Source organism: Pelecanus crispus, chromosome 4 (assembly GCF_030463565.1).
Source record: "Pelecanus crispus isolate bPelCri1 chromosome 4, bPelCri1.pri, whole genome shotgun sequence".
Lineage (NCBI taxonomy): Eukaryota > Metazoa > Chordata > Aves > Pelecaniformes > Pelecanidae > Pelecanus > Pelecanus crispus.
Window position 1 is genome coordinate 50,661,421 of NC_134646.1, and position 26,800 is coordinate 50,688,220.

The window sequence follows — 26,800 nt, forward strand, 5'->3', positions numbered from 1 at the left end:
CTCGTTTCCACTGCTGAGTTTATACTTCAGTGTGACAGCAAAGGGCATTTTGTTTGTTTTCTGGTGGCTTACGAAGTTTTAAATACCTCTTGTACCATCTCTGGAGGGGGTGCCACCTAAGCCACTTTGTCTCAGTTTTCCTATATGACAATAAATAAATCCACTAAAGTAACGGAAGGAAACCGTCTGTGCCCAGGAGGACAGAGATGTCTGTTTCTTCAGTGTGAAGTTTATGTGTTTTGTTACTGGGTGCACAGAAATCCCTTTGCTTTTCTGCTTAGCTGACTAACTTCAGCCTGTGATACCTGATAGATCGGGATGTCCGAGGGGATGAAAATAGGCTGTGACCTTTCAGAGTGAGGAAGGGTGCTACAGTCCTTCCCTTTGGTCCTGCTTTCCCCCTGGCTTATCTCAGTCATCGCGAGGCTCCACTTAGTAATAAATAGCTCAAGGTAAATGGCTAGCAGAGGCCAACAGAGGAGGAAAGGTGCTTCCCTGAATGAGGGAGAGCACAGGAAGAGGAGAGGCCACTTCCATGCTGGCCAGTGGGAGACCCGGAATGGGGAGGGAGAAGCCTGGCAGCGTTAGGTCTGTTTCCCCTTTCTTTCGTTCTATCCCCTGGCTTTATTTAGTGGTGACTGTCTTTCCTGCACCTGCCAGACGCTTCTACAGAGTGAAATAAGGGCAGAGACACTCCTCTAGTCATGGGTAGAACCATCTGGGGTTACACAGAGCCATGCAATCTGTAGGCAAGACAACTCCCAACTTTTTCATCTTACATGCGTCACTGAGGGATACCTTGAGGTCCAGTTGGGGCTCCAAAGGATCCTGTCACTTTTCAGTTAGAAAATTTGTGGTAATTCAGAACATTTTTAGGTAGGAAGCCATTTCATTCCTAATATTAGCTCACTGTAGAACTGGAATATGATACTTCCCTGTGTCCAGTGTTAGCTAGTTCATGAGTTTGAGATATGGAAGAAAAATCAGCCTTGGATTTATTGGTAGAAGCCACAGCTCTTTTCCCCTGTGTGGTACAGAACCAGGAGCGCAATTACAGCAGGATTAGCCAAGTGCATCCTGCAGGCTAGAGAGGGTAGTATTTGGCCATCCTTGTTTTATAGCAGCTTTTATCCCATCATTCCTTTATATCCTGTTCCAAGTGTATTTCCTTGGCTACTTTAAATGGAATATAAGCAAGCTGAATACTGGCAACGCCATTTTATGTGATCAAGGGTGGAAACATTCATGTTGGTATGTGGGTGCAGCGTTGTCTGTGGTGGTGGTATATTTTCTGGTGGCTAGAATTATGTGATCCCGGGAATGTAGTCTTTCTCTGGTAACATGATATGTTTGTTGAAAGGAGGCGGCAGCTATTCCACTGGATGAAACATGCAGTCAGTATCAGAAGGACTTAGCAAAGTGAAAACAAATAGTAAGCATCTTTCTGTGAAGCCATCAACATGAAAGGAAGAGGAAGTTCCCTTGTGCTTATTGTGGGCTAAGAATAACCACATCAGCTATTACTACAGAACTATTAACACTTGATAAATAACACCCTGTGCTAGTGGTCTCTAAACTGCAGTGTAGGCAAAATGAGATTTGCCTACATGAAATAAGTAGGCAAATGGGATTTCAGGATAGTTAATCCTTGCCTCTTCTTGAACCTCCTGAGATGCAGTGCTTTTTGAACAAATCTCAGTGAGAAGAGGTCACAGTGACACTGATTCCACCCCCCCCTCTTCCCCCACAATCTTTTGGTTGGGAGTGTTCTCTGTTTGTCTTTAACCTACAGCTGGGGCACCTGGATCCCAAAGGTAGAGGAAGAATTGGTTTCTGCAAATATGTGGTGTTGCAGGCTGCTTCTGGCAAGTTGACTGCTACGTGACATCTGATGGGATGCTCGGAAGTGTTTGTGCGTGTATATGTGCCTGGATTTGCAGCATAAGTCATGACTTAGCAAAATGGATGCTTGGGGGCTGCAGGCTACTCCCAGTGCTGATTCAGAACCCATATTTAAGGGCTCCAAGCTCTTGGAATGTGTGAGAGGGGGAAGTGCTGTGGGAAAATTGCTGTTTGAGTGACCAGTATGACACGCAGTTTGGGGATTTAAGTTTGTATTGTACATGTTTTGATAATACTCCTTTTGTTTCCTATGTCTTACTGACAGGGTATGGAGAGAAGACAACTCAGTTCTTAATTTTCTTGGCCCATGTGAATACCTTTGCATGTATAGGATATATAACTGTTGTATTTTTTTGTGATTACAATATGTAGTGTGACAAGATACTCAGTAAAAATAAAAGGTGTTGCCACCACAAACTGATCAAGAGCAGATTGATGCAAAGGGGATTTAAGCACTTGAGATTTAACTTGGTTAAGCCTATAGATGCATCCAAGTTGTTAGGATAGCTACTAAACACCTCCCACAGTTCTTGTTTTTCTTTTATAATTCCATTTGCCACCCACAAACCAGGAATACCAAGAACTGCTTATCACACTCAGCCACTGGAGAGGAGTGTCAAGAGGATTAGTATGAAATTGTAGAGGTTTGTTGCAATGGGAGCAGCTGTATGAAAGTGCCAAGAGCAAAATAGGCATGAAAAGCAAAGGTCTGAGCATATTATTAAAGTTAACTCATGGGTAGCACCAGGTCTAAAGCTTGCCATTGCCTTCAAACTTCAGTGTGAGAAGTTTGGGTTTCTCATTAATGATTGAGTATGACCTAGACACCACAATAAGCATTAGGACCTCCTGGTGCTGGTATGGTCATACCACAGCTTGTAAGCCATTTGTACATTCTTTGGGTCTGTTATCAACATGACATGTCAAATGCTTTTTTCCTGAAAAAGGTAACTGTGACATGTATAAATGATAGGTTATCTTCACAGTAAATATTAGGTAAAGTGATTTAGAAGACTTGCTGATGTATCCTGATAAAAATGGCAGCTGTGGAAATTTTGGTGTTGCCTTTGTCCTTATTTTTGTGTTGTGCTTGGGTTTGGTGTGGGTTGTTTTCAGACTTGGGCTTTTTTTGTTGGAAGGTACTTTTTTTCAGGTGTGTTTATGATGCTGGCTTGTAAAGGTCTAAACTTGTTTCATTTATTTCTTAGAAAGTTCAAATAGGTCAAGCAGTTTTCATTCTGCTGCACTGTCAAGACGCTTAGAGATCTGAGGGTGATACAGGTGAGGAGGTGCAGGCTGCATGTGGTTCTGGTAGTTCTCAGAATCAGTTTAATGAAAGCGCGTGGTGAGCGTTGAACGTACTGATTAAAGTCATTTAGAGTGAGTTGCATGTGCACTTCAGCTCACAATTGCACTGATTGAGACTTAAATGTAACTCTGTAAGACACTCTCTGGAAAGACTAATTAAAGAAATAGCAAGGCTGAAGGGAACATTTTGTGATTTATTTATTTATTTAAAGAGAAAGGACCTGTAGAGTTGTTGTTAATGTTTTTATGGACTCTCTGGGGGTTTTTTTTTGTTTTGTTTTTGTTTGTTTGTTTGTTTTGGATGTCATTTATTTATTTGCTTGCTTCCTATTTTCAAAGTAGACAAATTTATCTTGTTTGTTGTCATTAAGTTCCTGGTCATGCATGTTTCCTAATCAGTATACTTATTTAGGGGTCTCTTGCCCTTGAACCAGTGGTACCGCCAGCCCCAAACCTGCAAAGTCCCAAGTTGCATGGGCTTTGTAAATGATAACTTTGGGGTTGCTTTTAATTTTTTTCACCCCTTTTAGGATTCATTTGTAAGCTCTTCCATGTATTCATGAGGGTTGAGACTACATAAAAATAAAGACAATGCTTTGCATTAGGAGCATATACCCAACCACAAATACCAAGAGTATTTTAATACTTCTGATTGTAATGAGTCTTTACAATACAGGGAATTACCAGATGGTGCTAATGAAAACTGTGGGTATCTAGAGTAGATCCTAGATAAAAAGGGACTACCATGAGGTCCATGTATTGGGAAACCTGGAAGCCCAGTCATAGATAATAGTCCAGTATTACAGAACTGCTGGGGGTCCTGCATTCCTGAAAAATGAGGAATTGTTGTCAAAGAGGCGTTGATATTGGCTCAGAGTTGCTTAGTTATAGCATGGGAAGGAAATGATATTTCTAACGCTGGTGATGTTTTAACTGCTTGTCTTCAGGAATACCAAAGCAAATCTGCTGTTCTGCTTTCCTTTATAAAGTGCTGGATGAACTCACAGGTTTGCAGCAGTAAGGGGTAAAGTCTTAGTATTGATGACATTCAGTGGGATTCACGTTCAGTAATTTTACGAAGCAGTCTCAGAGCAGGGGATAGTTACAATGGGTGTCAGTTTGGTCCCAAAGAAAAGAACTGCTTGGAACAGACCCAGTACAAAGGAATTCTCTTTGGCAGGCCCTACCTATGGATCTGTATTCACAGACCACTGCCTGATCTTCCACTGGTTTGCGGGGCAGCTGAAGGAAATCCCTTTGCTTTCTGACGCTATGAACTAGCATTGGATAGTGTTACAAATTCAGAGCAGGCTTAAAGGTTTCATAACATGAAAATTACGGAAAAGAAACTTACGCAAGGTTGGCTTCGTAGCTCGCGGGGGAGTGAAGAGGGATATGACCTGCAAGCATGCTGTGTAAAGCATCAGTTCTGTCTACTGTTTTAAATCACTGAAGTCATCTGCATCTTGACACACCAATATATGTCACTATGACTTCAGTCTTGATTGTTGAAGAAGACACAAATGAATTAAGTTGCCACTTGCCATTGTTTTTCTGTTGCCTAAGGCAGATGAAATGGGCCTGGTTTACAAAGCTTGTATCATGCCTATTTTGGAACTGATTGCTAGAGTGCCACATTTATATTAGTTCACTGCACCCAATTGTGCTCAGAATTTATGGATAATTGCCTGGGCTTTCAAAGTTCTCTAAAAAATATTTGGGCACAGTTTTAGTTTTCTGTGATTACCTAGTGGCCTTTTGTTTGTAAAATCCAACCACGCAGTCCTAATAACACATGTTCAACATTGGATAGGAAGAGAAACAATGCTTATGTTAGTATTTGGGTTATTTAATAGTGCTTAATATCTTTATTGACACTGGAGAGACGTAGCAGCAGTCTGCTTTGTGTACATGCATGCAGATTGCAGTTAAGTTTTTCCTTTTCCTGTTAGTCTCTGCGAAAGGAGCAGCGCCTTTCTTTACTCTTGATCGCATTCCCACAGAGTTAAGAGGTAGGTTTTATATGAAGCCTTAAGAATATGCCTGCTCAGGACATCTTAACTCCTGCTCCAGGATAGCAAACAGACATGGTTCAGTGGCTGAGCAGTGGTGTTAATACTTCTATGATTGCTCACTGCTCCTTTTTTTCATGGGTATCAGTGAAGGGGAAGCCCAAGTTACAAGGGATGCTGTTTTCTGGGTGGACCTTTCATTGACACACAATATATTTTCCCTGCAAGCTGATCAGTGGTTATATTGAGGCAAATAGAAGTGTAATGCTTCATGTATAAATGCAGAGGAGGATATAAGCCTGGATGTCTTGTCTGTTTTACCACTGGCATACTGATTTGTTTTGTAGCTGTTAAGCCTCCCCCCAAGCTTCCTCTCCTGCTTTCAGTCTCCCCTTTATTTCTCTTACTCAAACAGCAATTAAAACTGCAGGATTTGTTGACACAACTGTTTGGCACTGATATGCAAGGCTTGTTTAGAGTTGAATTTCCTGAAGATTTTGTTTCTCTATTCTTTTCATAAGAATCTGGTGGGGTTCTGTGCCTTCCCTTTTGCTTTTTAGATGACATTTTAGGTACAGTTTAGCTAGGAAAACAATTGAAAGAACGCTTCTTCTAGAGACTCATGTCGTCTTAGGTAGTGGAGATAGCTCCAGAAAAAAATTGAAACTCTCCTTAAATGGCCTGTCAGCTGGAGAGTATGCAACTATGTTCTCCCCTTGCATTCCTATAGGCAGGAACACATTAGACAACTTAGAAGAGTAAGAATCAAATATTTGCCTTTCTACTTGTTTATTCTGTTCTATTTTCCATTTGTGTTCTGTTTGACACTGTAGCAGAAAAATCCTGGCATAGGTTCAACTCAGCCAAGCTGTACGTATTGGCTGTTGACCAGGAATAAATTTATACAATAGGGAGACAGATCATGAGAAATTACTCCTCTTGCATGGATGATAGTATAGGTGCAGTTAATGCTTCAGGGTGTTTGCAGTCCCAAACAGACTGGCATTCCTCAGGAGACTTGCAGAGAGATATTGAATGCAAAGATGACTAATGTCAGTTCAGTGAAATTTTATGTGCATTATGGCTCTGTTTTGTGCTTTGCACACGTTATGAAAGTATAGCTTGATCTAATCACTATGCAGGATGTCCCACAAATAGGTAAGAGCGTCCAAAAAGGATGGGGTTTGCGTGTTCACAGGGAGAAAAAGCAATCACCGCTTGCTTTTAGTTCTGACTCTGTATCATCGTTAGTACACAGGAATCAGTTGTTAGGAGAGGTTAGTTTGCCGCTAGCCAACTGATGTTTGGTGTAAGTCATCCTGTTTGCCAGCATTCTGCATATGCCTCTGGCTGTGTTTCTAAGTGGGTGACTTCGGGTGGACCAACCTGTCCAGAAAAGGAAGACTACTTCCCTAGTAAGAGGTGGCTGTACATAAATGACCCAGACTTTCTGTCTGCCAGTAGTCTGCCTGGGACGTGTCTGGTTTTGGATAAATAATGAATGCCTTTAGGGAGAGCATGTGATGGGGAATGTTTGATGCAGTGTGGAGAAGGCTGTGGGATACGTCTGGAGTATGCAAGAGGAATGGAAATGTAGTGAGGAAAATAGCTAGGTATTCAGCTGCCAGAGAGAAAGATCCTACCAGAACAAGATAAACAGCTTTCTGAGCTCAGTTAGCTGCACCACCTGCGCTGGTTGGTAATGAAGACTACACATCATCTTCATAAACCCCTGCTCCTCAGAAGAACAGAGTATTTGCATCCAAGCTGTTCCAAGGGACTTGTTTTGAAATTTGTCTTACTTGTAACGATTGAAAGCCCCTCCATCACCCACATTTGGAAACAAAACATTTGATTTGAGATTGAGTAAGAGGCTTCAGTCAAATCAAAACCAAATGTCATCTTTACATTCCTGTTGTTCTGAAAATTAATTAAAAAAACTAATTTTGGTCACCTTGAGACAAATGACTTGTATTATTAGAACTGAATTAGAGCTGCTATTAGAGTATTGTTACTATTCCAACATACTTGCTCCCTCCTGGACTGACTAGCAAAAATCAATTGTTACACAATGCTGCCTGTCACTAGTGGCCATACAGCAGTGTCTAACTGAAAACTTTTGGTTTGACTGTATACAGTTCCCGGTCACTTTTCATGTACAGAGGCAATGGGCTTGGAGCAGCTTTGTGAGTAACAGTCAGTTGACTCTAACCAGGACAGCAGCCTCCAGCTCTGGGAAGGAAGCAGACCTTGCAGACGATGGGAGGTGGCACTGGTATGAGGCGTGACAGATCTGAGCCTTTGTAACACCTCAGAGCCTTCTACTGGAGACCAGTCCTGGCTGCCTTCGGAAATTACTGTGGCGCCTTTCAGGTGACACCGCGTCTGTCTCCCTTAACCACTGGCATGGTCACCTTGCTGTTCAACTGTAAATCTGTGATTGGAGCACATCAGGCACATGGCCATGAAAGAACTGCTAGGGCACCTTGTCTCTGCTTCTACAGCCGTTTTTGTATAAAGAAAGGTGCTGCTGTGACCTGCACTAAGGATTTCCCTTGGCACATCCAGTCAAACATGTTCTGAGAAGTCCAGAAAACCATTGGCACCTGCGAGATTAACTGGTCAGTATTGGGCACAAAATCAAGGTGGCGGAGGTTTGCTCCCTGTTTCTTTCAGAGCTATGATCAGAAGAGCTGTTTGTGGGGAGTCTGCAGACAACACAGACTGTGCTATCATGGGCTTGCTCATCCAGCAGCACATTGCTGTGCATGTTCAGTGCTGTGCATGTTCATGCTGCAGCAGAGGCACAACCACCCCTTCACTGTTAGCTCTGAAAGACCGTCTTGCCATCTTCCCAAAATGCACCTCCCATGATTGCCAGGAGCAGGGAGGACCTATTTGCCTGTTCAGTGGCAGGAAAAGGAATCTATTAATATGATATGTTACTGTACAGTATAGCACACTATACCTGTCCTAACTCCAGGCCTGATGTACTTTCTTTAAGATAGGAGCCTAATTCTTTCACCAAGTGCAAGGTGAAAACAGCAAGAAATTTTGGATTTCCTCCATCCATTAGTATCCAGCTTGCATAGCCCTTACGGTTAGTGAGTGGATGACAGTGAATGCCTTTGCCAGCAGGCTGACAGCGATTCTGGCTGAGAGTGTTCTCCTGCTCCTTCTTGAAGCTGAACCAGAATGAGCCAAAGGCAAGGATCTGACTCCACCAAAGGCAGGCAAGATGGACCCTGACTCTGAAGCATTTAGGATGATGGAGGAAAACTGACTTTGTTCCCTAATTATCTTTTTTTTTTATCTGTGGTGATTTATTAGTATATAACATGAGCATATTCCAGCTTCAGCCTGCTGATCAGAGGACTTAGCTTGAGGCAAGTTCTCTTGTCTCTTCTCCGAATGGTTCTGTGATCTCTGCATGCCTGAGATACTCAGATCCAAGCAAGTGTTGTTACTTGATTTGGCCGAGAGGTGACTCACCAAATCTGTGATCTGGCCGAGAGGTGACTCGGATGGGACTTCGAAGATGCAGGTTCAGACTGAGCAGAGCCTAAAGTCCACGGCCTCTCACCTTCTCTGGGGCGAGCGTGCTGCCCACAAGGGTATTGCCCCAAAGGTGGGGTTGCACACACACGCGGAGCCTGTACAGTTTCATGCTTTCCAGTTTCATGCTTTATATACCCCACTGATACTGGTAGCAATGTGGTTGGTTCTCACTTGCTGAACTACCGAGGGGACTTGTCTGGCCAAGTTTCTTTGCACTTTGGGAGTCAATTCACCTTTCTCTGTTTGCCATCACGATTCCACCCTCTTTCTAAATCTGTGGGTGGGTTTTTTTAATCTTTTTCTAAATCGGTTTTCCACTTACCGTTTAGATAGCTGATAATGCCAAGTCTGTTACTATATAGATATCTTGCACAGACCAATTTGATGTAGTCTGCAGGTGGCAAATTGAAAACTGCTGTTCTAGGAGAAGTCAGGTCAAACAGGCCAGTTATTTGTTGGGAGATTTATTTGCCAGTAACAAAGGAAAGATGGTGTGGTGGGTTGAGCCTGGCTGGATGCCAAGTGCCCACCAGAGCCGCTCTATTACTTCCCTTCTCAACTGGACGGGGAGAGAAAATATAACGAAAAAGCTCATGGGTCGAGATGAGGAAGGGAGATCACTCAGCAATTACCGTCACGGGCAAAACAGACTCGTCTTGGGGAGTATCAGTTTAATTTATTACCGGTCAAATCAGAGTAGGGTAATGAGAAATAAAAATTAAATCTTAAAACACCTTGCCCCTACCCCTCCCTTCTTCCCAGGCTCAACTTCACTCCTGATTTTTCTCTACCTCCTCCCCTGAGCAGCGCAGGGGGATGGGGAATGGGGGTTGTGGTCAGTTCATCACATGCTGTCTCTGCTGCTCCTTCCTCCTCAGGGGAGGACTCCTCACACTCTTCCCCTGCTCCAGCGTGGGGTCCGTCCCATGGGAGACAGTCCTCCATGAACTTCTCCAACGTGGGTCCTTCCCATGGGCTACAGTTCTTCACGAACAGCTCCAGGGTGGGTCCCTTCCACGGGGTGCAGTCCTTCAGGAGCAGACTGCTCCATTGCAGGTCCCCAGCAGGGTCACAAGTCCTGCCGGCAAACCTGCTCCAGCATGGGGTCCTCTCTCTCCATGGGTCTACAGGTCCTGCCAGGAGCCTGCTCCAGCATGGGCTTCCCATGGGGTCACAGCCTCCTTCGGACATCCACCTGCTCCGGTGTGGGCTCCTCCCCGGGCTGCAGGTGGATCTCTGCTCCACCATGGACCTCCATGGGCTGCAGGGGCACAGCTGCCTCACCATGGGCTTCACCAGGGGCTGCAGGGGAAGCTCTGCTCTGGCGCTGGGAGCACCTCCTCCTCCTCCTTCACTGACCCTGGTGTCTGCAGTCGTTCCTCTCACATATTCTCACTCCTCACTCCAGCTGCAGTTTGTGTCCTTCTGGTTTCCCCCCCCCCTTCTTAAATATGTTGTCACAGAGATGCTACCACTGTCACTGGTGGGCTCGGCCGTGCCCAGCAGTGGGTCCATCTTGGAGCCGGCTGGCATTGGCTTTGTCGGACACGGGGGAAGCTTCTAGCAGCTTCTCACAGAAGCCACCCCTGTAGCCCCCCCACTACCAAAACCTTGCCACGCAAACCCAACACAGATGGTAACTTCAGTATCTAACAGGTAGACCTGTTTCTCTAGACATGATCCAGAGTCCTCTGCTTAAAGGTTTAGGTCTATAATTACTTTTCTGTACAAGAATGTGTTTGCTTCTTGAGTTTGTCTTGTTGATTGTTCTGAAAAACTGGACAAGATTTCACTGTAAGTTCAATGATGGAACAATTGGGTTTTTCTTCGGAGAAACTTTTTTCCTCCCACTTACTGGGCTCTCTCTATTTGATGCAGTTTTAAAATACTGTGTTTCTATTTTGGTAGGTGAAAACATTGACAGGACAAAGGAATTTGGAAATCTATCTTAACATCATTAAGAAAAATTAGCAGGATTTGAAAATAAACATGGTTTAAAGTGTTTCTTTACTGAAGTTACTCATGTGATAATAAATTTTGCATATTTTATCAATTAGTGACTAATTATGATACAAGTGGTATGTAAGTTCTCTCCCTTTTTTTTTTTTTTTCCCCCTTTCCCCTCCCCACCCCTTAGGCAGGAATATCCACCAAGACCTTTTTTGCTGCACCCATGCTTGAGGAGCTCTGATGAAGAAGTAAGATTCCTGCAAAAATGTTCTCAAATTCTGGTGTATTGTCTCCTACCCTCAAAGGATGTCCAGTCTGTCAGCTTGCGCATAGTCCTTGCAGAAATACTTGCAACAAAAGGTAGATCAAAGATCAGAGATGATTAACCTTTTGCATCTGTACCATATTAGTAATTAGAGCCTTCATTATGTATGTCTTGATGCTCTGCTTTTAAATTCTGAAATTTAATTTCTGTGATAACAAGTAAGACACTTTATGTTCTCAAAATCAAGCATATACTTACTTGACTCTCCTGACTTGATGCCAGACTGTTTAGCACCTTTCAGGATAAAACACAATTTGTCCGTTCCATTCTTCTATTTTTTCACAGAACGACACTTTTGCAGTCTTCCATGGCTTTATTTTTAGTGATTAGATGAATAATTCTGGCCTTTTATATTTTATTCAGATACATAGAATCCATACTTAAGGATCTGATTTTAACTGAATCATGATACCAGATTTAAGTAATTTTTTTCAGACTTCAATTTATCCAGTGTGTTTTTTTAATTGAGGGGTTTCTATTTTGCTTTTTATTTTATCAGCTACACTTTAATCTGTTTATAAATAAACTAGTCATTTTTTGTGTCACTGAAGTCAAATTCAGAAATTATGAAGTCTCAAGTATATTATGTGATTCAGTTTACTTTTAATTTTTGTTTTTAGTGGCTGTAATGTCATAGCCTTCAAGGCATACAGCAGAAAGAATAAAAACACTTGGAATTTTCCAAATAGAGCTCAGCTTTGTCAGTGTACATCAATTTGTGTAATAGAATAAACAAACAGTTTTATCTAGAAGGTACATCTAATCTCAAATGCACTGTGTAGTCCGGAAGACCAGTTTTGGATTTTTATCAACTTGCACATTTATTTTTGCCTTTTATCTGCAATTTTCTTTTGAAGGACAGCAGTGATTCTTTAGCATAAGGATTTTGTTTTAAAATATTTTTCCTCTCCAGTACTGAAACCAGCGGTGGAACTGCTGAGCGATCCAGATTATATTAACCGAATGCTACTCAGCCAGCTGGAGTACAGAGAACAGATGAATGAGCATCAGAAGAAAGACTACACATATGCTCCTTCTTATGAGGAGTTCATCAAGCTCATAAACAGCAGCTCCGATGTTGAGTTCCTGAAACAACTGAGGTATTTAATGTTTCACTGTAGCTCATTCAAAACTAAACATGCTTCTTTTGCCAGCCTATTACTGAGATTTGAATGAATTGTGATTCCCCCCCCCCCCCCCGCCCCCCGCTTCTAAATTGAATTTTTAATTTCTTTTTCTTTTGGTGAAGCAGAGACAGTAAAGATGATAAGCCACAACATTTGTTAAATCTCTAATACAATCTTAGTTCAGTGGCAGAAAATGTTGAAAAAATTCCGCTTAATAGTATACTGGAGATGACTGTATTATTGAAAGGCATACTGGACCCTTCTTTACAGCTTGCCTCTGTGGAGTTAGATGAAATAATATGATGGATTTCCACTATTGTGTGGTTATCTCATCTTTATGAAGTATGGCTGGCCATGTGGTCTGGTGAATGCGAACTGTAGGGACCCTACAGACACTGGGTGTTCAGAGTAGCTTTCTGTGATTCTGTGACATGGAAAGAGGGGTTTGAGTTCTAGCACATTTTACCACTGTACCAGAGGTTTTCCTGGACTGTTGCAGGGAGGTTTTTCCCAATCGCCGCCTCCTTAAACATGTCAGTGAACTCTGAAGAATTCCTTAAAGACCGAAAGAAAACACTGAGCTCCTACATATCATGACTTTGTTTGATCCTGTTTTCTAATGCAAATAGCACCTGCTCGCTTTCATTCTAATTACCCCCCCAAATATATTTTTTTTTTCCGTCTTTCATCATAACGTAAGATACAGCTTGCATCTAAAGCCTGCTTGCCTAAGTACAAGATACGTATGTTTGCCTTATCTTTATAGCTGAGCTGTTTCTCCTCTGATTTAAGAGAAAGGATAAGGAACAAGTGACTGGGAAGCAGGGAGCAGGGATACTACTGTTGTAGGATCTCCCTAGATGTCCTTGAGTTGGTTTTGTTGAGCACACCAAAGCTTTGGAGGACTGTTGAAGCTATTTCCAGACTGTTTGTCCAAATCTGTTTACCACCAGCCAGAACTGGTATTTTTTCCTCTTCCCTGACTCCCTTCGATTTCTGCTGCAGGTCAGCTTTCTCTCTTCCTGAATGGCTGCAGCAACATCTGAAAGACACAAGCACATCGATCCTATTTGGTGCACTCTGTGTCATCTGTTGTGACCCAGACCTTCTATTAGACTTGGCTTGATCAGGCCAAGTGAGGTTTACCGAGATGGAGTATGTGGGCTGTATAAATAACTTCTTACTTTATCTTGTTCTTCTCTTTGATTCTGAAACCACTTGCATTTCTGAGATAGGAAAATGCATTTAGGTCATGGTGAAATGATTTTGTTGCTTGGCTACTTATTGTTCATCTGCTGCAAAATTTGCTCTTTACTCTGGGCCAGTGTGCCTTTCCTGAGAGCAGAAATTAGTCTCTGTTAGACTCTATCTAAAGCCTAATTGACATCATATTTATTAGCATAATCACACTAATGGATCTGCTTGTTTCAAAAGAAACCCAACTCTTCTGTTGTTGTTCTTCAGGCACATTAATGCTCAATGTGCTCTCTTTTTAGCTGATAGGTCACTTTAAATTGTGTTCTTTAATACCAGATAGCAGATTTGCTTTATGAAATAATGTGGTTTTGGTTGCACTTAGTTTTTTCCTTTCTGGCCTGTGGAGTCCAGCTACCATCATCTTGAAATGTGTTCCTCTATATGCTGCGTAATGTTGACAAGTCTGAGCTGACCAGTATTTGAATGGAAAATGTCTGACAAAATGTATCTTTCAAGAGAAATAGTATTTGATTTTGGAGGCAGTGTTCTTCCTTCCTCTGTACAGAGCCAGTCTCTGGGATAGTGGTGAAAGAGCGTTCCCCTGTTGGAGGAGGGATTCCTGTTCTATGCAGGGTCTCCAGCGTGTGAAGAGACTGAGGGTCTCCAGCACTATGGGAGCACCTAGAGAGAGAGGTAGTCATCTCAGAGTTAAGTACCAGTGAAACTTTACAGATTTATGTCAAGGAAACCAAGCAGTGGTCCCTATATGGATGAAAAAAAAGGGTGATATTTTGGATACTGTGTCCAGTTTTGGGCCCCTCAATACAAGATAGACATTGAGGTGCTGGAGCATGTTTAGAGAAGGGCAATGAAGCTGGTGAAGGGTCTGGAGCACAGGCCTTATGAGGAGCGGCTGAGGGAACTGGGGTTGTATAGCCTAGAGAAGAGGAGGCTGAGGGGAGACCTTATCGCTCTCTACAACTACCTGAAAGGAGGCTGTAGTGAGGTGGGGGTTGGTCTCTTCTCCCACGTAGTTAGCGATAGGACGAGAGGAAATGGGCTCAAGCTGCGCCAGGGGAGGTTTAGGTTGGATATTAGGAAAAATTTCTTCACGGAAAGGGTAGTCAAGCATTGGAACAGGCTGCCCAGAGAGGCGGTGGAGTCACCATCCCTGGAAGTGTTCAAAAAACGGGCAGACGTGGCACTTCGGGACATGGTTTAGTCCAGTCTGGCCTTGATTGGTTTAGTGTGGACTTGGTAGTGTAGGTTAATGGTTGGACTGGATGATCTTAAAGGTCTTTTCCAACCTAAACAATTCTATGATTCTAAATGATGTTTCAGGTTGTAATTCACAACAGTGAACCACAGGAAAAATCTACAGAGAAGGAATGAAAGAGGAAGAAATAAATAAACCATTGTTCAGTTACCACTGAGGAATACGGTTAGAGTCTGTTGCAGTGACGGGAGTGGGGAGAATGCTTCCAGTTCTCTTCCTGCAACAAATAAATTACTGCCATGTTGTACTTAAACAGGTTTCCCAGTTAGATGCTATTCTGGGTAATAATATTCTGTTTATCAAAAGTTCCTTTTCTTGGTTTTATTTGGAAATAATTTTTCAGTGCCTATTCTAAGCCAGTGCATGGCATTCATGAACTGTAAGCCTCCTCCTGTTACTCGTAATGTTGCCACGTAACATCTTGGTAAAGAACAGATATAAGTAGTAACAATCTTCTGTGTAGGCTTAGCTTTGAGGGAAATTTATCCCAAGGCACTACAGTTGCTGGGAAACTAATTTTTTTTTTTTTTTTTTTGAAACATCCCTGACATGCTTTATCTTTACAGATTAATTACTATCTATTTACTAAGTAAACATAAAATACCTTGCTCAGTGAAAGAGGCCATGAGGCACTGATGAACAATTCTTCAGAGTCTTGACTGACCATAGTCAAGAATGCTCAGGGTCCTGGGTGTTCCTTGATGTATGCACATGACATTACAGGAGAGAAGTCTAATAAGTCATCCTTCCAGGCTGATTTCATTAAAAGAGTTTTGCTAGGCTTTCTTGTGATTAGAACCAGGTACTTGTTCTGGGGTAGGTAGGGAGAAATCCCCAGCTGGATCAGTGGAAACCTGTGGGTGAAGGGTGTTGTTGCTCTTGGCCAGGAAATCAGAGAAGAGTGAGAGGCTCTGTGTGTTGGATCTCCTTGTAAGCAAGTGTACCAGCTCTCTGCCTTGCAAATAGCTCTCCCTGAAAGGTTAGCAATGGTACTAGGATTTTCTAAATCTTTTTTTCTCTCCTTGCTTACAAGCGTTACCTTAAGAAGAAATACTGTATTGATTTTCTGCATTGCTTTTATGGATTTTATTTTTAGAACTTATTTAAATGATGCAGTAGCTATGTATTAATTTTGGAGATACTTTTGAATTCACGATTCATTAATATCTATAGTGGACCTCTAAAATTTGGTCAGTTTATCTCTTAGCAGAACATCTCTCTATTGCTTTGTGGAAACATTCATTTTTATAAGGAGCATTTTGGGAGCTGATGTTTGTTTTCATAAAAAGTAATTTGTTGATTTCTGAGGAGATATTTTGGGGTTTTTTTGGGGTGTGGGGTTTGGTGTTTTTTTTTTCCTTTCATACCTTTGCTTTCTGAAAATTTGGATTTGTTTTCTGGGGGGAAAAACCCAAACCAACAAAGCTTCCAGAGAAGGGACCATTTTATGGTTATCTACGAACATCCTTCACAGTCATTCTTTATGATGTTTACCTTCGTTGTTGCTTGCAATGAAGGGAGGCAGAGTTTTCTTCCTGTTGTATCAAGTTTCCACAAAATGTGTTGTCCCTATTTCTTTCAAGAAGAAAAAGTCATACAGTGAAATTTCACCTTCCTTTCCCCTCAGATTTCAGTTAGCGTGGATAAATTGGAAGCCTGCTACAAATAGGGAAGAAAAGATTAATTCTTCCACATCAGATGTGAAATAAATTTACTTCCTCTGTCAGAAGAAGACTAGAGATAAAAGACATGATGTGTTAAAAAAATAGTGATAAGGAAATAAACTGGTGGATAGTTTTCATTCTGCTTTCAAGACCAGCACTATACTTATTCTGTTACTTATTATTATAGCAGCAAAAAGTCACCATGCGATTCATGTAAAGAAAGACCATTCTCGCTGGCTCTGTGTAATTTTTTACTTAAGAAAAGAGGGAAAGGGATTGATATAACAAAGAATAGGGAAGAGATAAGAGTGGGAAGGTAGAAGTAATGTGGATGTGAGCCCATGATTGATCCAGTTTATCAAGTATGGTCACTTCTTGAAAAAAAAATTAATACATCCCATTTAAAACTTTCTTAGATGTTTACTCACCAGCACCACAGAATATGTAGCAGCTAGAATATTTGGAACAGACTTTCAGGGAGAAAGTGTTGTGGTCTGGCAATGTAGCCAGGGTGGTGTTTCTGTGGTGCAGTGATGTACAGCACTCTCATGGAGTAGTTACAGCCAGAGCCCAGTGCTTAGGAGGAACAGACTAAATAGTATCTTTGAGGATGTAACTCGGAGCTTCTCCCTTACTTAAGGTAATATAATGAGGAACAGAAAAAAAAGAGATGCTGTGTTACAGTATTGATAACGAAAACATGTAAAACCATGAATGTGAACAAAAGGGAGTAAATTTGGAAGGAGGAAAGTTGCAAGGTAAAAGTGGAAGCTGCCTTCCATGTCCAGTATTTACTTGATTGTCCGTACCTTATTTGATAAATTCCTAGTGTTCACAGTTACCTTACAACACCTGAGTGAGGTGAATGAGTGTTGTTTATAACTCATTTACAGATGACATAACCAAGGCACCAGAAGGCCAAGTGAGCAGCCCATAATTGTTTAGGAAGTCTATGTCTGAGCAGGGAATTAACTGTGGGACTTCCATGCACCAAAATACCACCCTCACTTATGGGGCTGTCCTTCCTCTGAAGGACTGGGCAAGAACTGTGGTAGTGGATGGAAACAACCAAGATACAGTAATGGCAGAAGGAAATAGGGTTATAAAAATTAAGCTTTGCAAACAGGTTCTCAGGTTTCAACTTGGTAAATGAAGGAGTTGGTTAGAATAAAGATTACTGCAGAAAAAAAATGAAATAAACCCTGGAAATGTAGTTGTAAGTGAGTGTATGCTGTAGGTGTAAAACTGTATGTCTATACAAAGAAGCAGAGATAATCAAAATCCTAAAAAATTTATAGAAGGCAAGAGGAATGGGGGGAGTTGAATAATGTTGGTGAAAGAAGTATACATGGAAGAAGGGGACTATATTTTAAGGATCACGGGCTCTTTCTTAAACAGAGAGTAAGTAGTCATGGAAATAGCAGATTTTCCAGGAGGCTTCAGCCTTCATCTAGGAGTTAACGTGATAGATGAGGTTAGGGAACTCCTACAGGAATGAGTTAAATTCACTAGAATACTTGCCTCATTACCAATATTAATAGCTGCCAAAGTAAATGCACTGAGAGGAGTTTGAGAGTTTGTTATGACCAGAATTTTGATGTTTATGAAAGATTTAACTGGCAGTCATTTTCTTTGCTGAGTGCATAGTGTCTGTTAGTTACAAGATTGGTTTTACTTAAAATTCAGTTTACTAACTGCATTAGCTGTTTTCCATTATGTGTAGTATAGTTTTAGATGATAAACAGGTTTTAATTATTCCCAGAGTGTTTTACCTTAGTGTAATACCTTTTTTTTCCCCTTCTCCTAAGTTATATATGCTCCATATATATATTAAGTACCTTAGCTAGAAGAACCTTACAGACAGCTCTTTGCTTTTGAAGTCCCATCCTAGTTTCCTACAGATAACTTGTATTTACTTCTAATGTTAAGAGCATGGCTTTACATTGTATTCACTGAGTATTATTAACTGGCTGGAGAGAAGGGGGCAATATTATTGTTAGTTGGATATTTTCCTTTTGTTTCAAGATAAACTTCTTTTCCTACTCTACTCCATATGCATACTGCTCCTTAGGTTGCATATATACTGAGAAATGATTCTGTTTCCAGGTTAGGAGGAGGTGGATATGTTTTGGTTTTTATTGATTCTTAAGTGTGCTGTATGAAGAACACATTGTAAAAAATTAATACCATGTTTTTTTTTTTTCTTCTCTCCTCCCTCTTCACCCTTATCCCCTATTGTTTTTAAAACTAGGTATCAGATTGTAGTGGAAATAGTTCAGGCAACCACAATCAGCAATATTCCCCAAGTGAAGAGGCAGAAAGGTAAGACTCCATTTTGTTAAGTCACATCTGTTGTTTTCATTTTGAAAAGCTGTTTGAACTCCCAACTTACATGTGCAATCAGTGTGTGTGGGATTTTTAGACAGATTTTAGGAATGCTATGCTTTTAGTATTTCAGTTCTGTTTCGTTTGTCTGATTCTTCCAGAAGCTCCCATGGTGTGGTTATCCCCCCACCTCATCTTCATCTAAGCTGATGGATCATGAGAAAGGTCATATCTATGATGCATTTCTTTTCACAACTTGCTGCAACTAGGATTTTTGGCATTACAAATTCGTTTGCTGAGAATCTTGCTTCCTCTTTCTTTTTCATACAATCCATTCTTCAAAGTCTCAGTCTGTTCTCCTTTCAAAACACAGAAGGAATGATACAGCATAATTGTCAGTCAGACTGTATTTTGACTCTTCATTGTATTACATTTTTGTGTTGCAATACAAAGTGCTCTTAAATCCTTCTGCAGTGTTTTGGCAATGTCTGCCTTTTAAAACGCACTTGCACCTTACATTTGTACTCACGCTTATTATATATACTGCTTTTTATGATTCTCAAGATGTGCCAAAACTGTGGTATATCTTCAGGAGATTATATTGATGACAAGATTACAGACCGAATTTGTGCTTGGACAGATGTACTTAAGGTATACCAAAGCATAATAAAAAACAATGGACAACATAAATTAATTTGTTTGTAAACAAATCTAAAAGATCTTGCTTTTAGGTTCTCATGTAATCTCTATCTGTCAGGTTAACAAAAAAAAAAGTCCTTTTCCAGCTCCTTATATCACAAAGGAAAGCTTTTAAAAGTGATTCAAGTGTAATGAAAAATGCAGAAACAGAAAATAAACACACCAGGGCGGGGGGTGAATCTTCGGTCACTCTGAAGAGTTTGAGGTCCATGCTCAAGTCTCTGAAAGTATGAGGTTGTCAACACTGATATGCCTTTTGTTTACATTCTGAAATAGAGCTAGATGTGCCTGCCTATAGGATAAATTGCTTGTGTCAGACCAAGGCAAAAGGAAAAGTAGGCATTGGTTTTGCTCGAGTGTACATTACAGAAAGAGTTATTAATATTTCTCAGATGAAAGTTAATGGAAAGTCTGTTTCATAAATAATAAAATGAGAACAGGGAAGTTAACTCTGAGTACATTACGAAAAATCAATCTTGCTATGCCTGTATTTCCATTTGTGCTGCCATTGGTCTTTGTTGTGACAAGAATTGATTTGGGGAGTATTTTTATACAGTTTAGGTTTCTACAATTAATTACTGTCTCACTCTGCTCTGTCTCACTTGGGTTTATCTAGTTAACTACCCACTGTTCTAAACCCTGAACAGAAGATGTTTTTCTGAAGCTGAAAGTGCCTGGTACTGCAGAATAGATATAAAAAGATTATTGCTATTTATTCTGCCAAAGTGGATCTGGTTCCAGTTACGCTGTGAAATTGGTTCTGCATTTTTATGGGTTCTTGACTTTTATCTGTATTTAAAAAAATCCAACAGAAATTCCATTAGCTGGTGCACTGAAGTTTTCTGTTAAGGTATTGACTTTTATTGTTAGTTTAGTCCTATGGCAACCCTGTATGTTGTTTAAGAGCTAATTACCACTGCTGGCTATATTAGCCAGTGGGGTGTCGTGGTTTAGCCCCAGCCAGCAACTCAGCACCACGCAGCTGCTCACTCACTCTCCCTACCCAGGTGGGATGGTGGGGAGAATCAGAGGAGTAAGAGTGAGAAACACTCCTGGGGTGAGATAAGAACAGTTTAATAATTTAAATAAAATAAAGTAAAATAGTAGTAGTAATAATAACAATATAATAATGATAATAATAATAATATACAAAGCAAGTGATGCCCAATGCAGTTGTTCACCACCTGCCGACCGATACCCAGCCAGTTCCCGAGCAGCGATCGCTGCCCCCCAGCCAACCCCCCCCAGTTTATATACTGAGCATGACATCACATGGTATGGAATAGCCCTTTGGTCAGTTTGGATCAACTATGCTGGCTGTGCCCCCTCCCAATTTCTTGTGCCCCTGGCAGAGCATGGGAAGCTGCAAAGTCCTTGACTGGCATAAGCAGTACTCAGCAACAACTAAACCATCAGTGTGTTATCAGCATTCTTCTCCTCCTAAATCCAAAACACAGCACTGTGCCTGCTACTAGGAAGAAAGTTTAACTCTATCCCAGCCGAAACCAGGACATGGGGCTATTGTGGCTAAACCTTTTATTTATTAAATAGCCAATGGTTATTCGCATTGTGCCAGAAGAAGGAGGTGACATTTTTTGCTTGACACATGTGGTACAGTATATCCAATGGAGGCATACAATACAATCTTCTTACTGTTCATGCAAATTTAAGGCAGATTTCTAATCTGTTTTGAGTTATTTCGCTAAGGTTTTCATCTACCAAAAATTTTCAGGCTCAGTCTATGTACGGTAAACTTTAAAAGGGCTATCAAAACTGTAGAGGGTTAAAATCTAGTTCTGAAGGCTTTCTAGTGTCTTGTTTTTCTGGACATAGGTGGAGACATTTTTCCTAATGTGGTAATGAATCTAACATCTTCCTGAATTTTAGGAAGAAAAGTTTAAGGAAAAAAGCTGTGTTACCTTTCTTAAAAAAACCAAAGCCAACAAAAAACCAAGCACAGCTCACTGCTGATACAAAGATTGTCGAACTCTTGTAGAACAGACCACCATATTACTTCTGTCACCTTTTGATGTTTCTCTTTCTGGATGCCACAGCATACTGCTACCCCTGCAACAGCTGGATTTCATGGTGAATAACTAAATGTAAGCTTTATGCAAAATGGAAGTGTGTTTGCACAATCTTATTGTATCTTTCTCTTTTTAATCTTTTCCCCCAATACCTGCTTCATACCTGTAACAATGTGTGTGAGCATGGGTGTTCAATGTATGTGACAGTCTCCCCTTTCCTGACAGTAAATGAGCTCTTGCCTTTTGTGTCATGGGCATTGCTTAGCTTTGATTCCAGCCTGGCTAGAGGTAGGCTTACTGGTAGCTGTTTCTTTTTTTCCAGTGGCAAAGTTGGGTCCTGAAAATGTAACTGCTTCTTTAGTACCTGGGTACTCAGCCAGAGCAACTGAACTTTAGATGGCCAGCAGTCTGTCAAGCCTGATACCTGCTCTCAGACTGTGAGAGTAGAGCAAGCGTAGAATAATATGTACATGGATATAGTCTCAGACTCCATCAGTTTGAGACATGGGAGCTTCCTGAGGCAGTGTTTTCAATAGAAAAATATACAGCAACAAATGTGCAGGGCACTTGGTGCAGCAGGAGTGGCCAATACACTGCAGCACTAAGTGCTTAGCTGCTATCTAAGCAAAGTAAATGTTGCGCAAATACGTGACTAGCAACAAATATGCCTGAGCAGGATTGTGTACCCTTGCTGTTAGTTGAGGAGACATAATTAAGTTTCTAAAACTGACCAAAAGTATTTAGTTTATGAAAAGATTAGGTGTCTATTATTAAAGGATGAGTAGCCTGAGGACCAGGTTTCAGACTGATGACTTCTCATATGAGTACGGTTGTCTGACTTCTTTTACTATTTTATCTGGTGATACCAAAGTACACATTTAATGTTGGTACCCAGGGTGGTTGGAGAGGAAGGCTTGTCCTTCAGCAAGGACAGGGTTCTTCACACTTGATTTAGCTAGTGTTGGTGCCACCTATTGGCAAAATATTTAGCTGTTAAAGCCCTCTAATAAAAGCAGAAAGTATTTTAAAGTACTTCTAAACATCATCGTATTAAAGCCTCTGTAGTAAAAAAATAGCATGTTATAGGGTCTTTTTTCTTTTCAGATTTCTATCGCTTGAATCTTCTGGCATGTGAGCGTAGGAGAGCAAAAGAAAAAGTACAAAAGCATCTGATTCATGTTAAGCAGTAAGTTTTGCATTTGACTCCCCAAGGGAGTCAAATGGCCTAACAGGTTGAGACAAAATAATTTGAGAGGTTCACAGTATGGTGCCTGTTGTGGGTGGATGATATGACGTCTGTGGCTGGGAGAACTGCTTTTGGTCATTGCTAAAGCTGAATAAGAAACCTGATGTAGCATTAGTGTTTTCAGAGGTGTTCATGGCTTATTTTTGGAGCGGTGCAGGCCACTGTAAATAGAAGCTGTTATCTTGCGTGCTGACACCATGCTACTTCCCTCATTTACACTTGCACAAAAACGCTGAATCTGATGTGTATATATATCTGCGTGACTTCTCCAAACTGTCCCCTCCTATGTAACCATTTCTAAAATGGTCAGGATCACTCCAGCACTGACTGTAGGAGGCTTAGGGCTTTTTTGGGTTTTTTCTACTCATCTTTTGGTTTTCTTTCTATTGCTATTTTTGGACTGTGCTCTTCTCTACAGTCACATGTGCTCTGGTTGGAAGAATCACATCTTTCTACATCTTTAACTGTAAAACTCTCCCCATCTTGCCTTTTGATAAGGATTCCTTGGAAATACTGAACCAAATTTGAGCTAAATTTTAGGTATTTTAGGGGTTTTTTTTTTAACCGAATCTATGTGTTAAAAGACACTGAAAGATAGACATACTTATCTGAAAATGTTTGCTGCATTTTGATCTAGTAAAGCAGTTTGTAAGAGAACAAATATGCAGATCGGGCATTGTAGCATGAGTGAGAGAGGACCTGAGTTTCTAGAAGCAAGAGTAAATCTTAATTTTTCGAAATAAAAGGCTTCAAAAAACAATCATGAAGTAGCAACAGAAGTAAGTTGCTATAATAACTTGATATTTGCTGTAATGTGAATAAGAAACTCTTTAAATACACCCGTTCTAATTTTGACAGACACATTTTTGTTTCTTCTCTTACTGATGCTATATTACAGGATCCTACAAGAATTTTGGCAAGGATCCCTTTTTACTAGCTGCTGTTTAAAACAAAAACCCATGAAGGCGTGTACCTTGTCTTAGGGCAAAACAGAGCGAATCCCTCAACAGATTTTTTTTTCTTTTTCTTTTTCTTTTTTTTTTTTCCTTTCCCAACACTGTAAAGGGATTTGTTTGATTTGCCTTCTAATTTTCTGTGTCCATCATCTTATGTGTGACTTCACAGCACCAGAAACCAGCCTTGGATGACTGTATGGGACTGTTTTTCAGACGCCACATTGTAATTGACCACAGGGCATCCCTGTTGAGAAAACTACTCCTTTTCAAGCAGGGATTGTGAGACAAATCGAGTAAGCAGCCATTTCTGTATGGACAGATCTGCTGTGTTGCGGTAGAAGACTTCTCCTGCTGAGCGTTCCCACTGTGTGTCTAGATACTCGCTTTTATAAGCGGAGCTGAGAACTGGTGCAGAAACAGAACTGTCTGTGGGCAGGCTTCTTAGGTACCAAAAGAGTGGTTCCAAAAGAGGCTTGAATGTTCAGCTGTAAAAAGGGACTTTTCTTTTAGAAACTGGGGCTCCAAGCTAACTTGGGTATGTGGGTTGTGATGTGTGGGTTTTGTTAAGATGATAGAGTGAAGTAAAATGGATACTTCTGCATTCCAGTGCATTACAGATGCCATCTAACTTAATTATGACAAAACTGTATTATCCTCCCCCATCCTCAACACAGGGATACACACACATATGCGATTATTTTTGCATAGCTTTTTGGCAAGGCTTAAAGAGCTGATGTGCTTGCACGTCATGCTCAAGCAATAAGTGTGGAGGGAATCCTTGTGGATGAAGGTGAAGGATACAGTGACTCTGATTGTGGCAGTCTTGTTTGTTTTGATTATTGATTTTCAAATCAATTTTATAGAGGAAGTTCTTCTTTCTCCTCATGAGATCCTTTGTGTGTGCTAGTGATGGTAATGCATCTGTCCATGGTTGGTTTGGAGAGGTGCCCATCAGTGAAGGAGGGAAGGGAGAGGCTGACTGGTCAGGTAGAAGTGACCAAAGGGAATGCAGGGACCTACAGAGGCTCTGTGTGGTGGATGTTATTTTACTGCATGGTACATACTTACTGCCATGCTCAAATTTATCTTACTGCCACTTTGGTTTTTGTTTTGCTCAGCTGCGGCTGTGACGTGGGAGGCTGTGTTGCACTACATATTGGTAATGATCAGTGCCTAAATTATCCATCATCTCCCTTTAAGTCCTTTCCCCCAGATCTGTTGCCTGAAGTGTTTGGGATTTAGCACTTTTTTTACTCATTCTCTTGTCTGACCACGTTAGAGCTGGTTTTACCTTTGCTTGTACCACGGGCAGTAGAAGAACCGCGTGTACCATTCTTCTCAGTCTGGCCTGCTCTTGCAGAACTGAACAAATACTTTTCCAGGCCTACGTAGGCTTTGAAAACATGTAATTCAAAGTTTCTGAGAGTTCAGAGGTCTGTAGTGATTGGTGAATTATATATGGAAGGTTACAGTTACCGTTTATATGAAAATGTTAAAGCAGTGTTTGCTACTTGAATACTTTAGTATGGCATTAAGTAGGCACTGCGTGTACTTTTAACTCAGCTCTCGCAAAAAGTCTTGCAAACGCATGCAGTGTTGTGCATGTGTGTAGCTCCTTCCGAGACTAGTCAGATGAGTCGGTGCTGTTGTATGTGCTGCCAGGTGTTGGGTATCTGTAGTTCCTGAAGCTGTGAAGGAACAAGAACTTGTGCTTTCAGTTTTAATCACGTTTTTGCCATATATAACTTTGCAGTTAAAATGAGAAATCTTTGTTTTATGCTGCTACTATCAAGAGAGGGGACAGTTCATGAAGTGCTACAATACAATTTAGTTTGTGCTTTAAGCAGACGTTACATATGTCTTCATTTACGTTATTTTTGTTGTATCCTTTGCTGTGGCTTATGGTAATAAAGTTTGTGTGGCATTTGTTGGCATGACTATTGTTTGCAAGGCCCAGCATTCTGACTGAAGAACAGATGGTGTGAATATGTACTGCAGTTTAATGTATTTAATGCATATAAACCTGACCAAGTAGCAAAACTACCAAAAAAAGAAGAGAAAAGAAAATTAGGTGTGAGGAATCCATTCTCAGGAATGTTTTTGGTGGGTTCTAGGACCTGCTCCTAGCCTAGTTCGAATCAAGGTAGTTATGAGTGATTCAGAAGAAAATGTGGAAGCTTTGTCAGAAATCACTGTAGATGTGCAAAAATACATAGAGAAAAAAGTTTTGCACAGATAGCTAAGCTTCGATTGCTTGGTAAATTTGAGCTCATTTGGACCATTTGAATTTTACATTGTTCAGTGCGAATTGAATTATCCACATCTGTGGATTGATAAGCAGAGTTTGAAATTCTGCTTTTGATATTAATTGTATTTGGATGTCCTTGGGAGGGGTGCACAGTACCCCTCTGGGTTTTTGAAGTTCCTCTATGGCAGTGCATGTCTTGTCAAAATTTCCTCTGATAAGGAGAATTATTTTGGAGGAAGTTACTAAAGGACCCTTTGCTCCTTTGGGGATGGAGGCCCTGCTCAGCGGTTGCTGGTAAACACATATACAACTCACATGGGGAGGAGGTGCCAAAGAAGCATCTATCTTGTCTTGCTGATGAGTGATTTTTTGTTTTCTTGGTTTTAATAATAATTAAAAAAAATCCCCAAACTGTAAGGCGGTTACTAGTTTAAAAAAAAAAAAAAAAAAAATTATCCAAAGGATGCATTTTCTTTCCTTGCATAGTGATGAAACAAAGTCTTAGTAGCATAGACCTATTCTTTTTCCATTTATTTGAGCTTCCTGAAGGGTATACGAGTAAATGCAAGCCTTTTCTTTCGTAACTTTCTGGTTTTATTTGGTTTACGCGGTGACACCCGCATGTAGTGAACATATTTGCTGATACTCAGAAATGGAAAAAAAGGCTCTTAATTATGTCTCAGTACTTTGGTGGTGGTGGGATCAGGCACGAATAGATTAAAAAGAGAAGTTCTCTTTATAGCTTAAAATATCTCTTTGATAGGGCTTAATATGAAAAAAGCAGAGCAGTTTAGATCTGAAAATCTGAGGATTCTCAAAAATCTTAAAAAGGGTTAGGGTTAGGAGAAGAACCAATGATACTCCTAACCTTCCCCAGCTGACATGAAAACGCTTCTCCTGATTTCTGCTAGCTTCTCTTTCATACTTTGGAAGAGGGAAGCCATGTGCAGCGTTTGACCACGCTTCCACGCCGTGTCTCT

At 40.9% G+C, this 26,800-nt stretch overlaps 1 protein-coding gene across 3 annotated transcripts in view; it reads left to right on the plus strand.

Annotated features, from left to right (window-relative positions):
* Positions 1 to 26,800, plus strand: part of SNX25 (sorting nexin 25) — an 89,917-nt gene that overhangs the window by 24,977 nt on the left and 38,140 nt on the right. For 2 of the 3 annotated variants that reach the window (XM_075708752.1, XM_075708753.1), the window contains 3 exons: positions 10,918 to 11,090; positions 11,969 to 12,155; positions 18,571 to 18,641. In XM_075708752.1, coding sequence (XP_075564867.1) covers positions 10,918 to 11,090; positions 11,969 to 12,155; positions 18,571 to 18,641 — 431 coding nt within the window. Of the gene's footprint in view, positions 1 to 7,838; positions 7,844 to 10,917; positions 11,091 to 11,968; positions 12,156 to 18,570; positions 18,642 to 26,800 lie in introns of those variants that run through there. The other variant, XM_075708754.1, reaches the window with a different exon arrangement.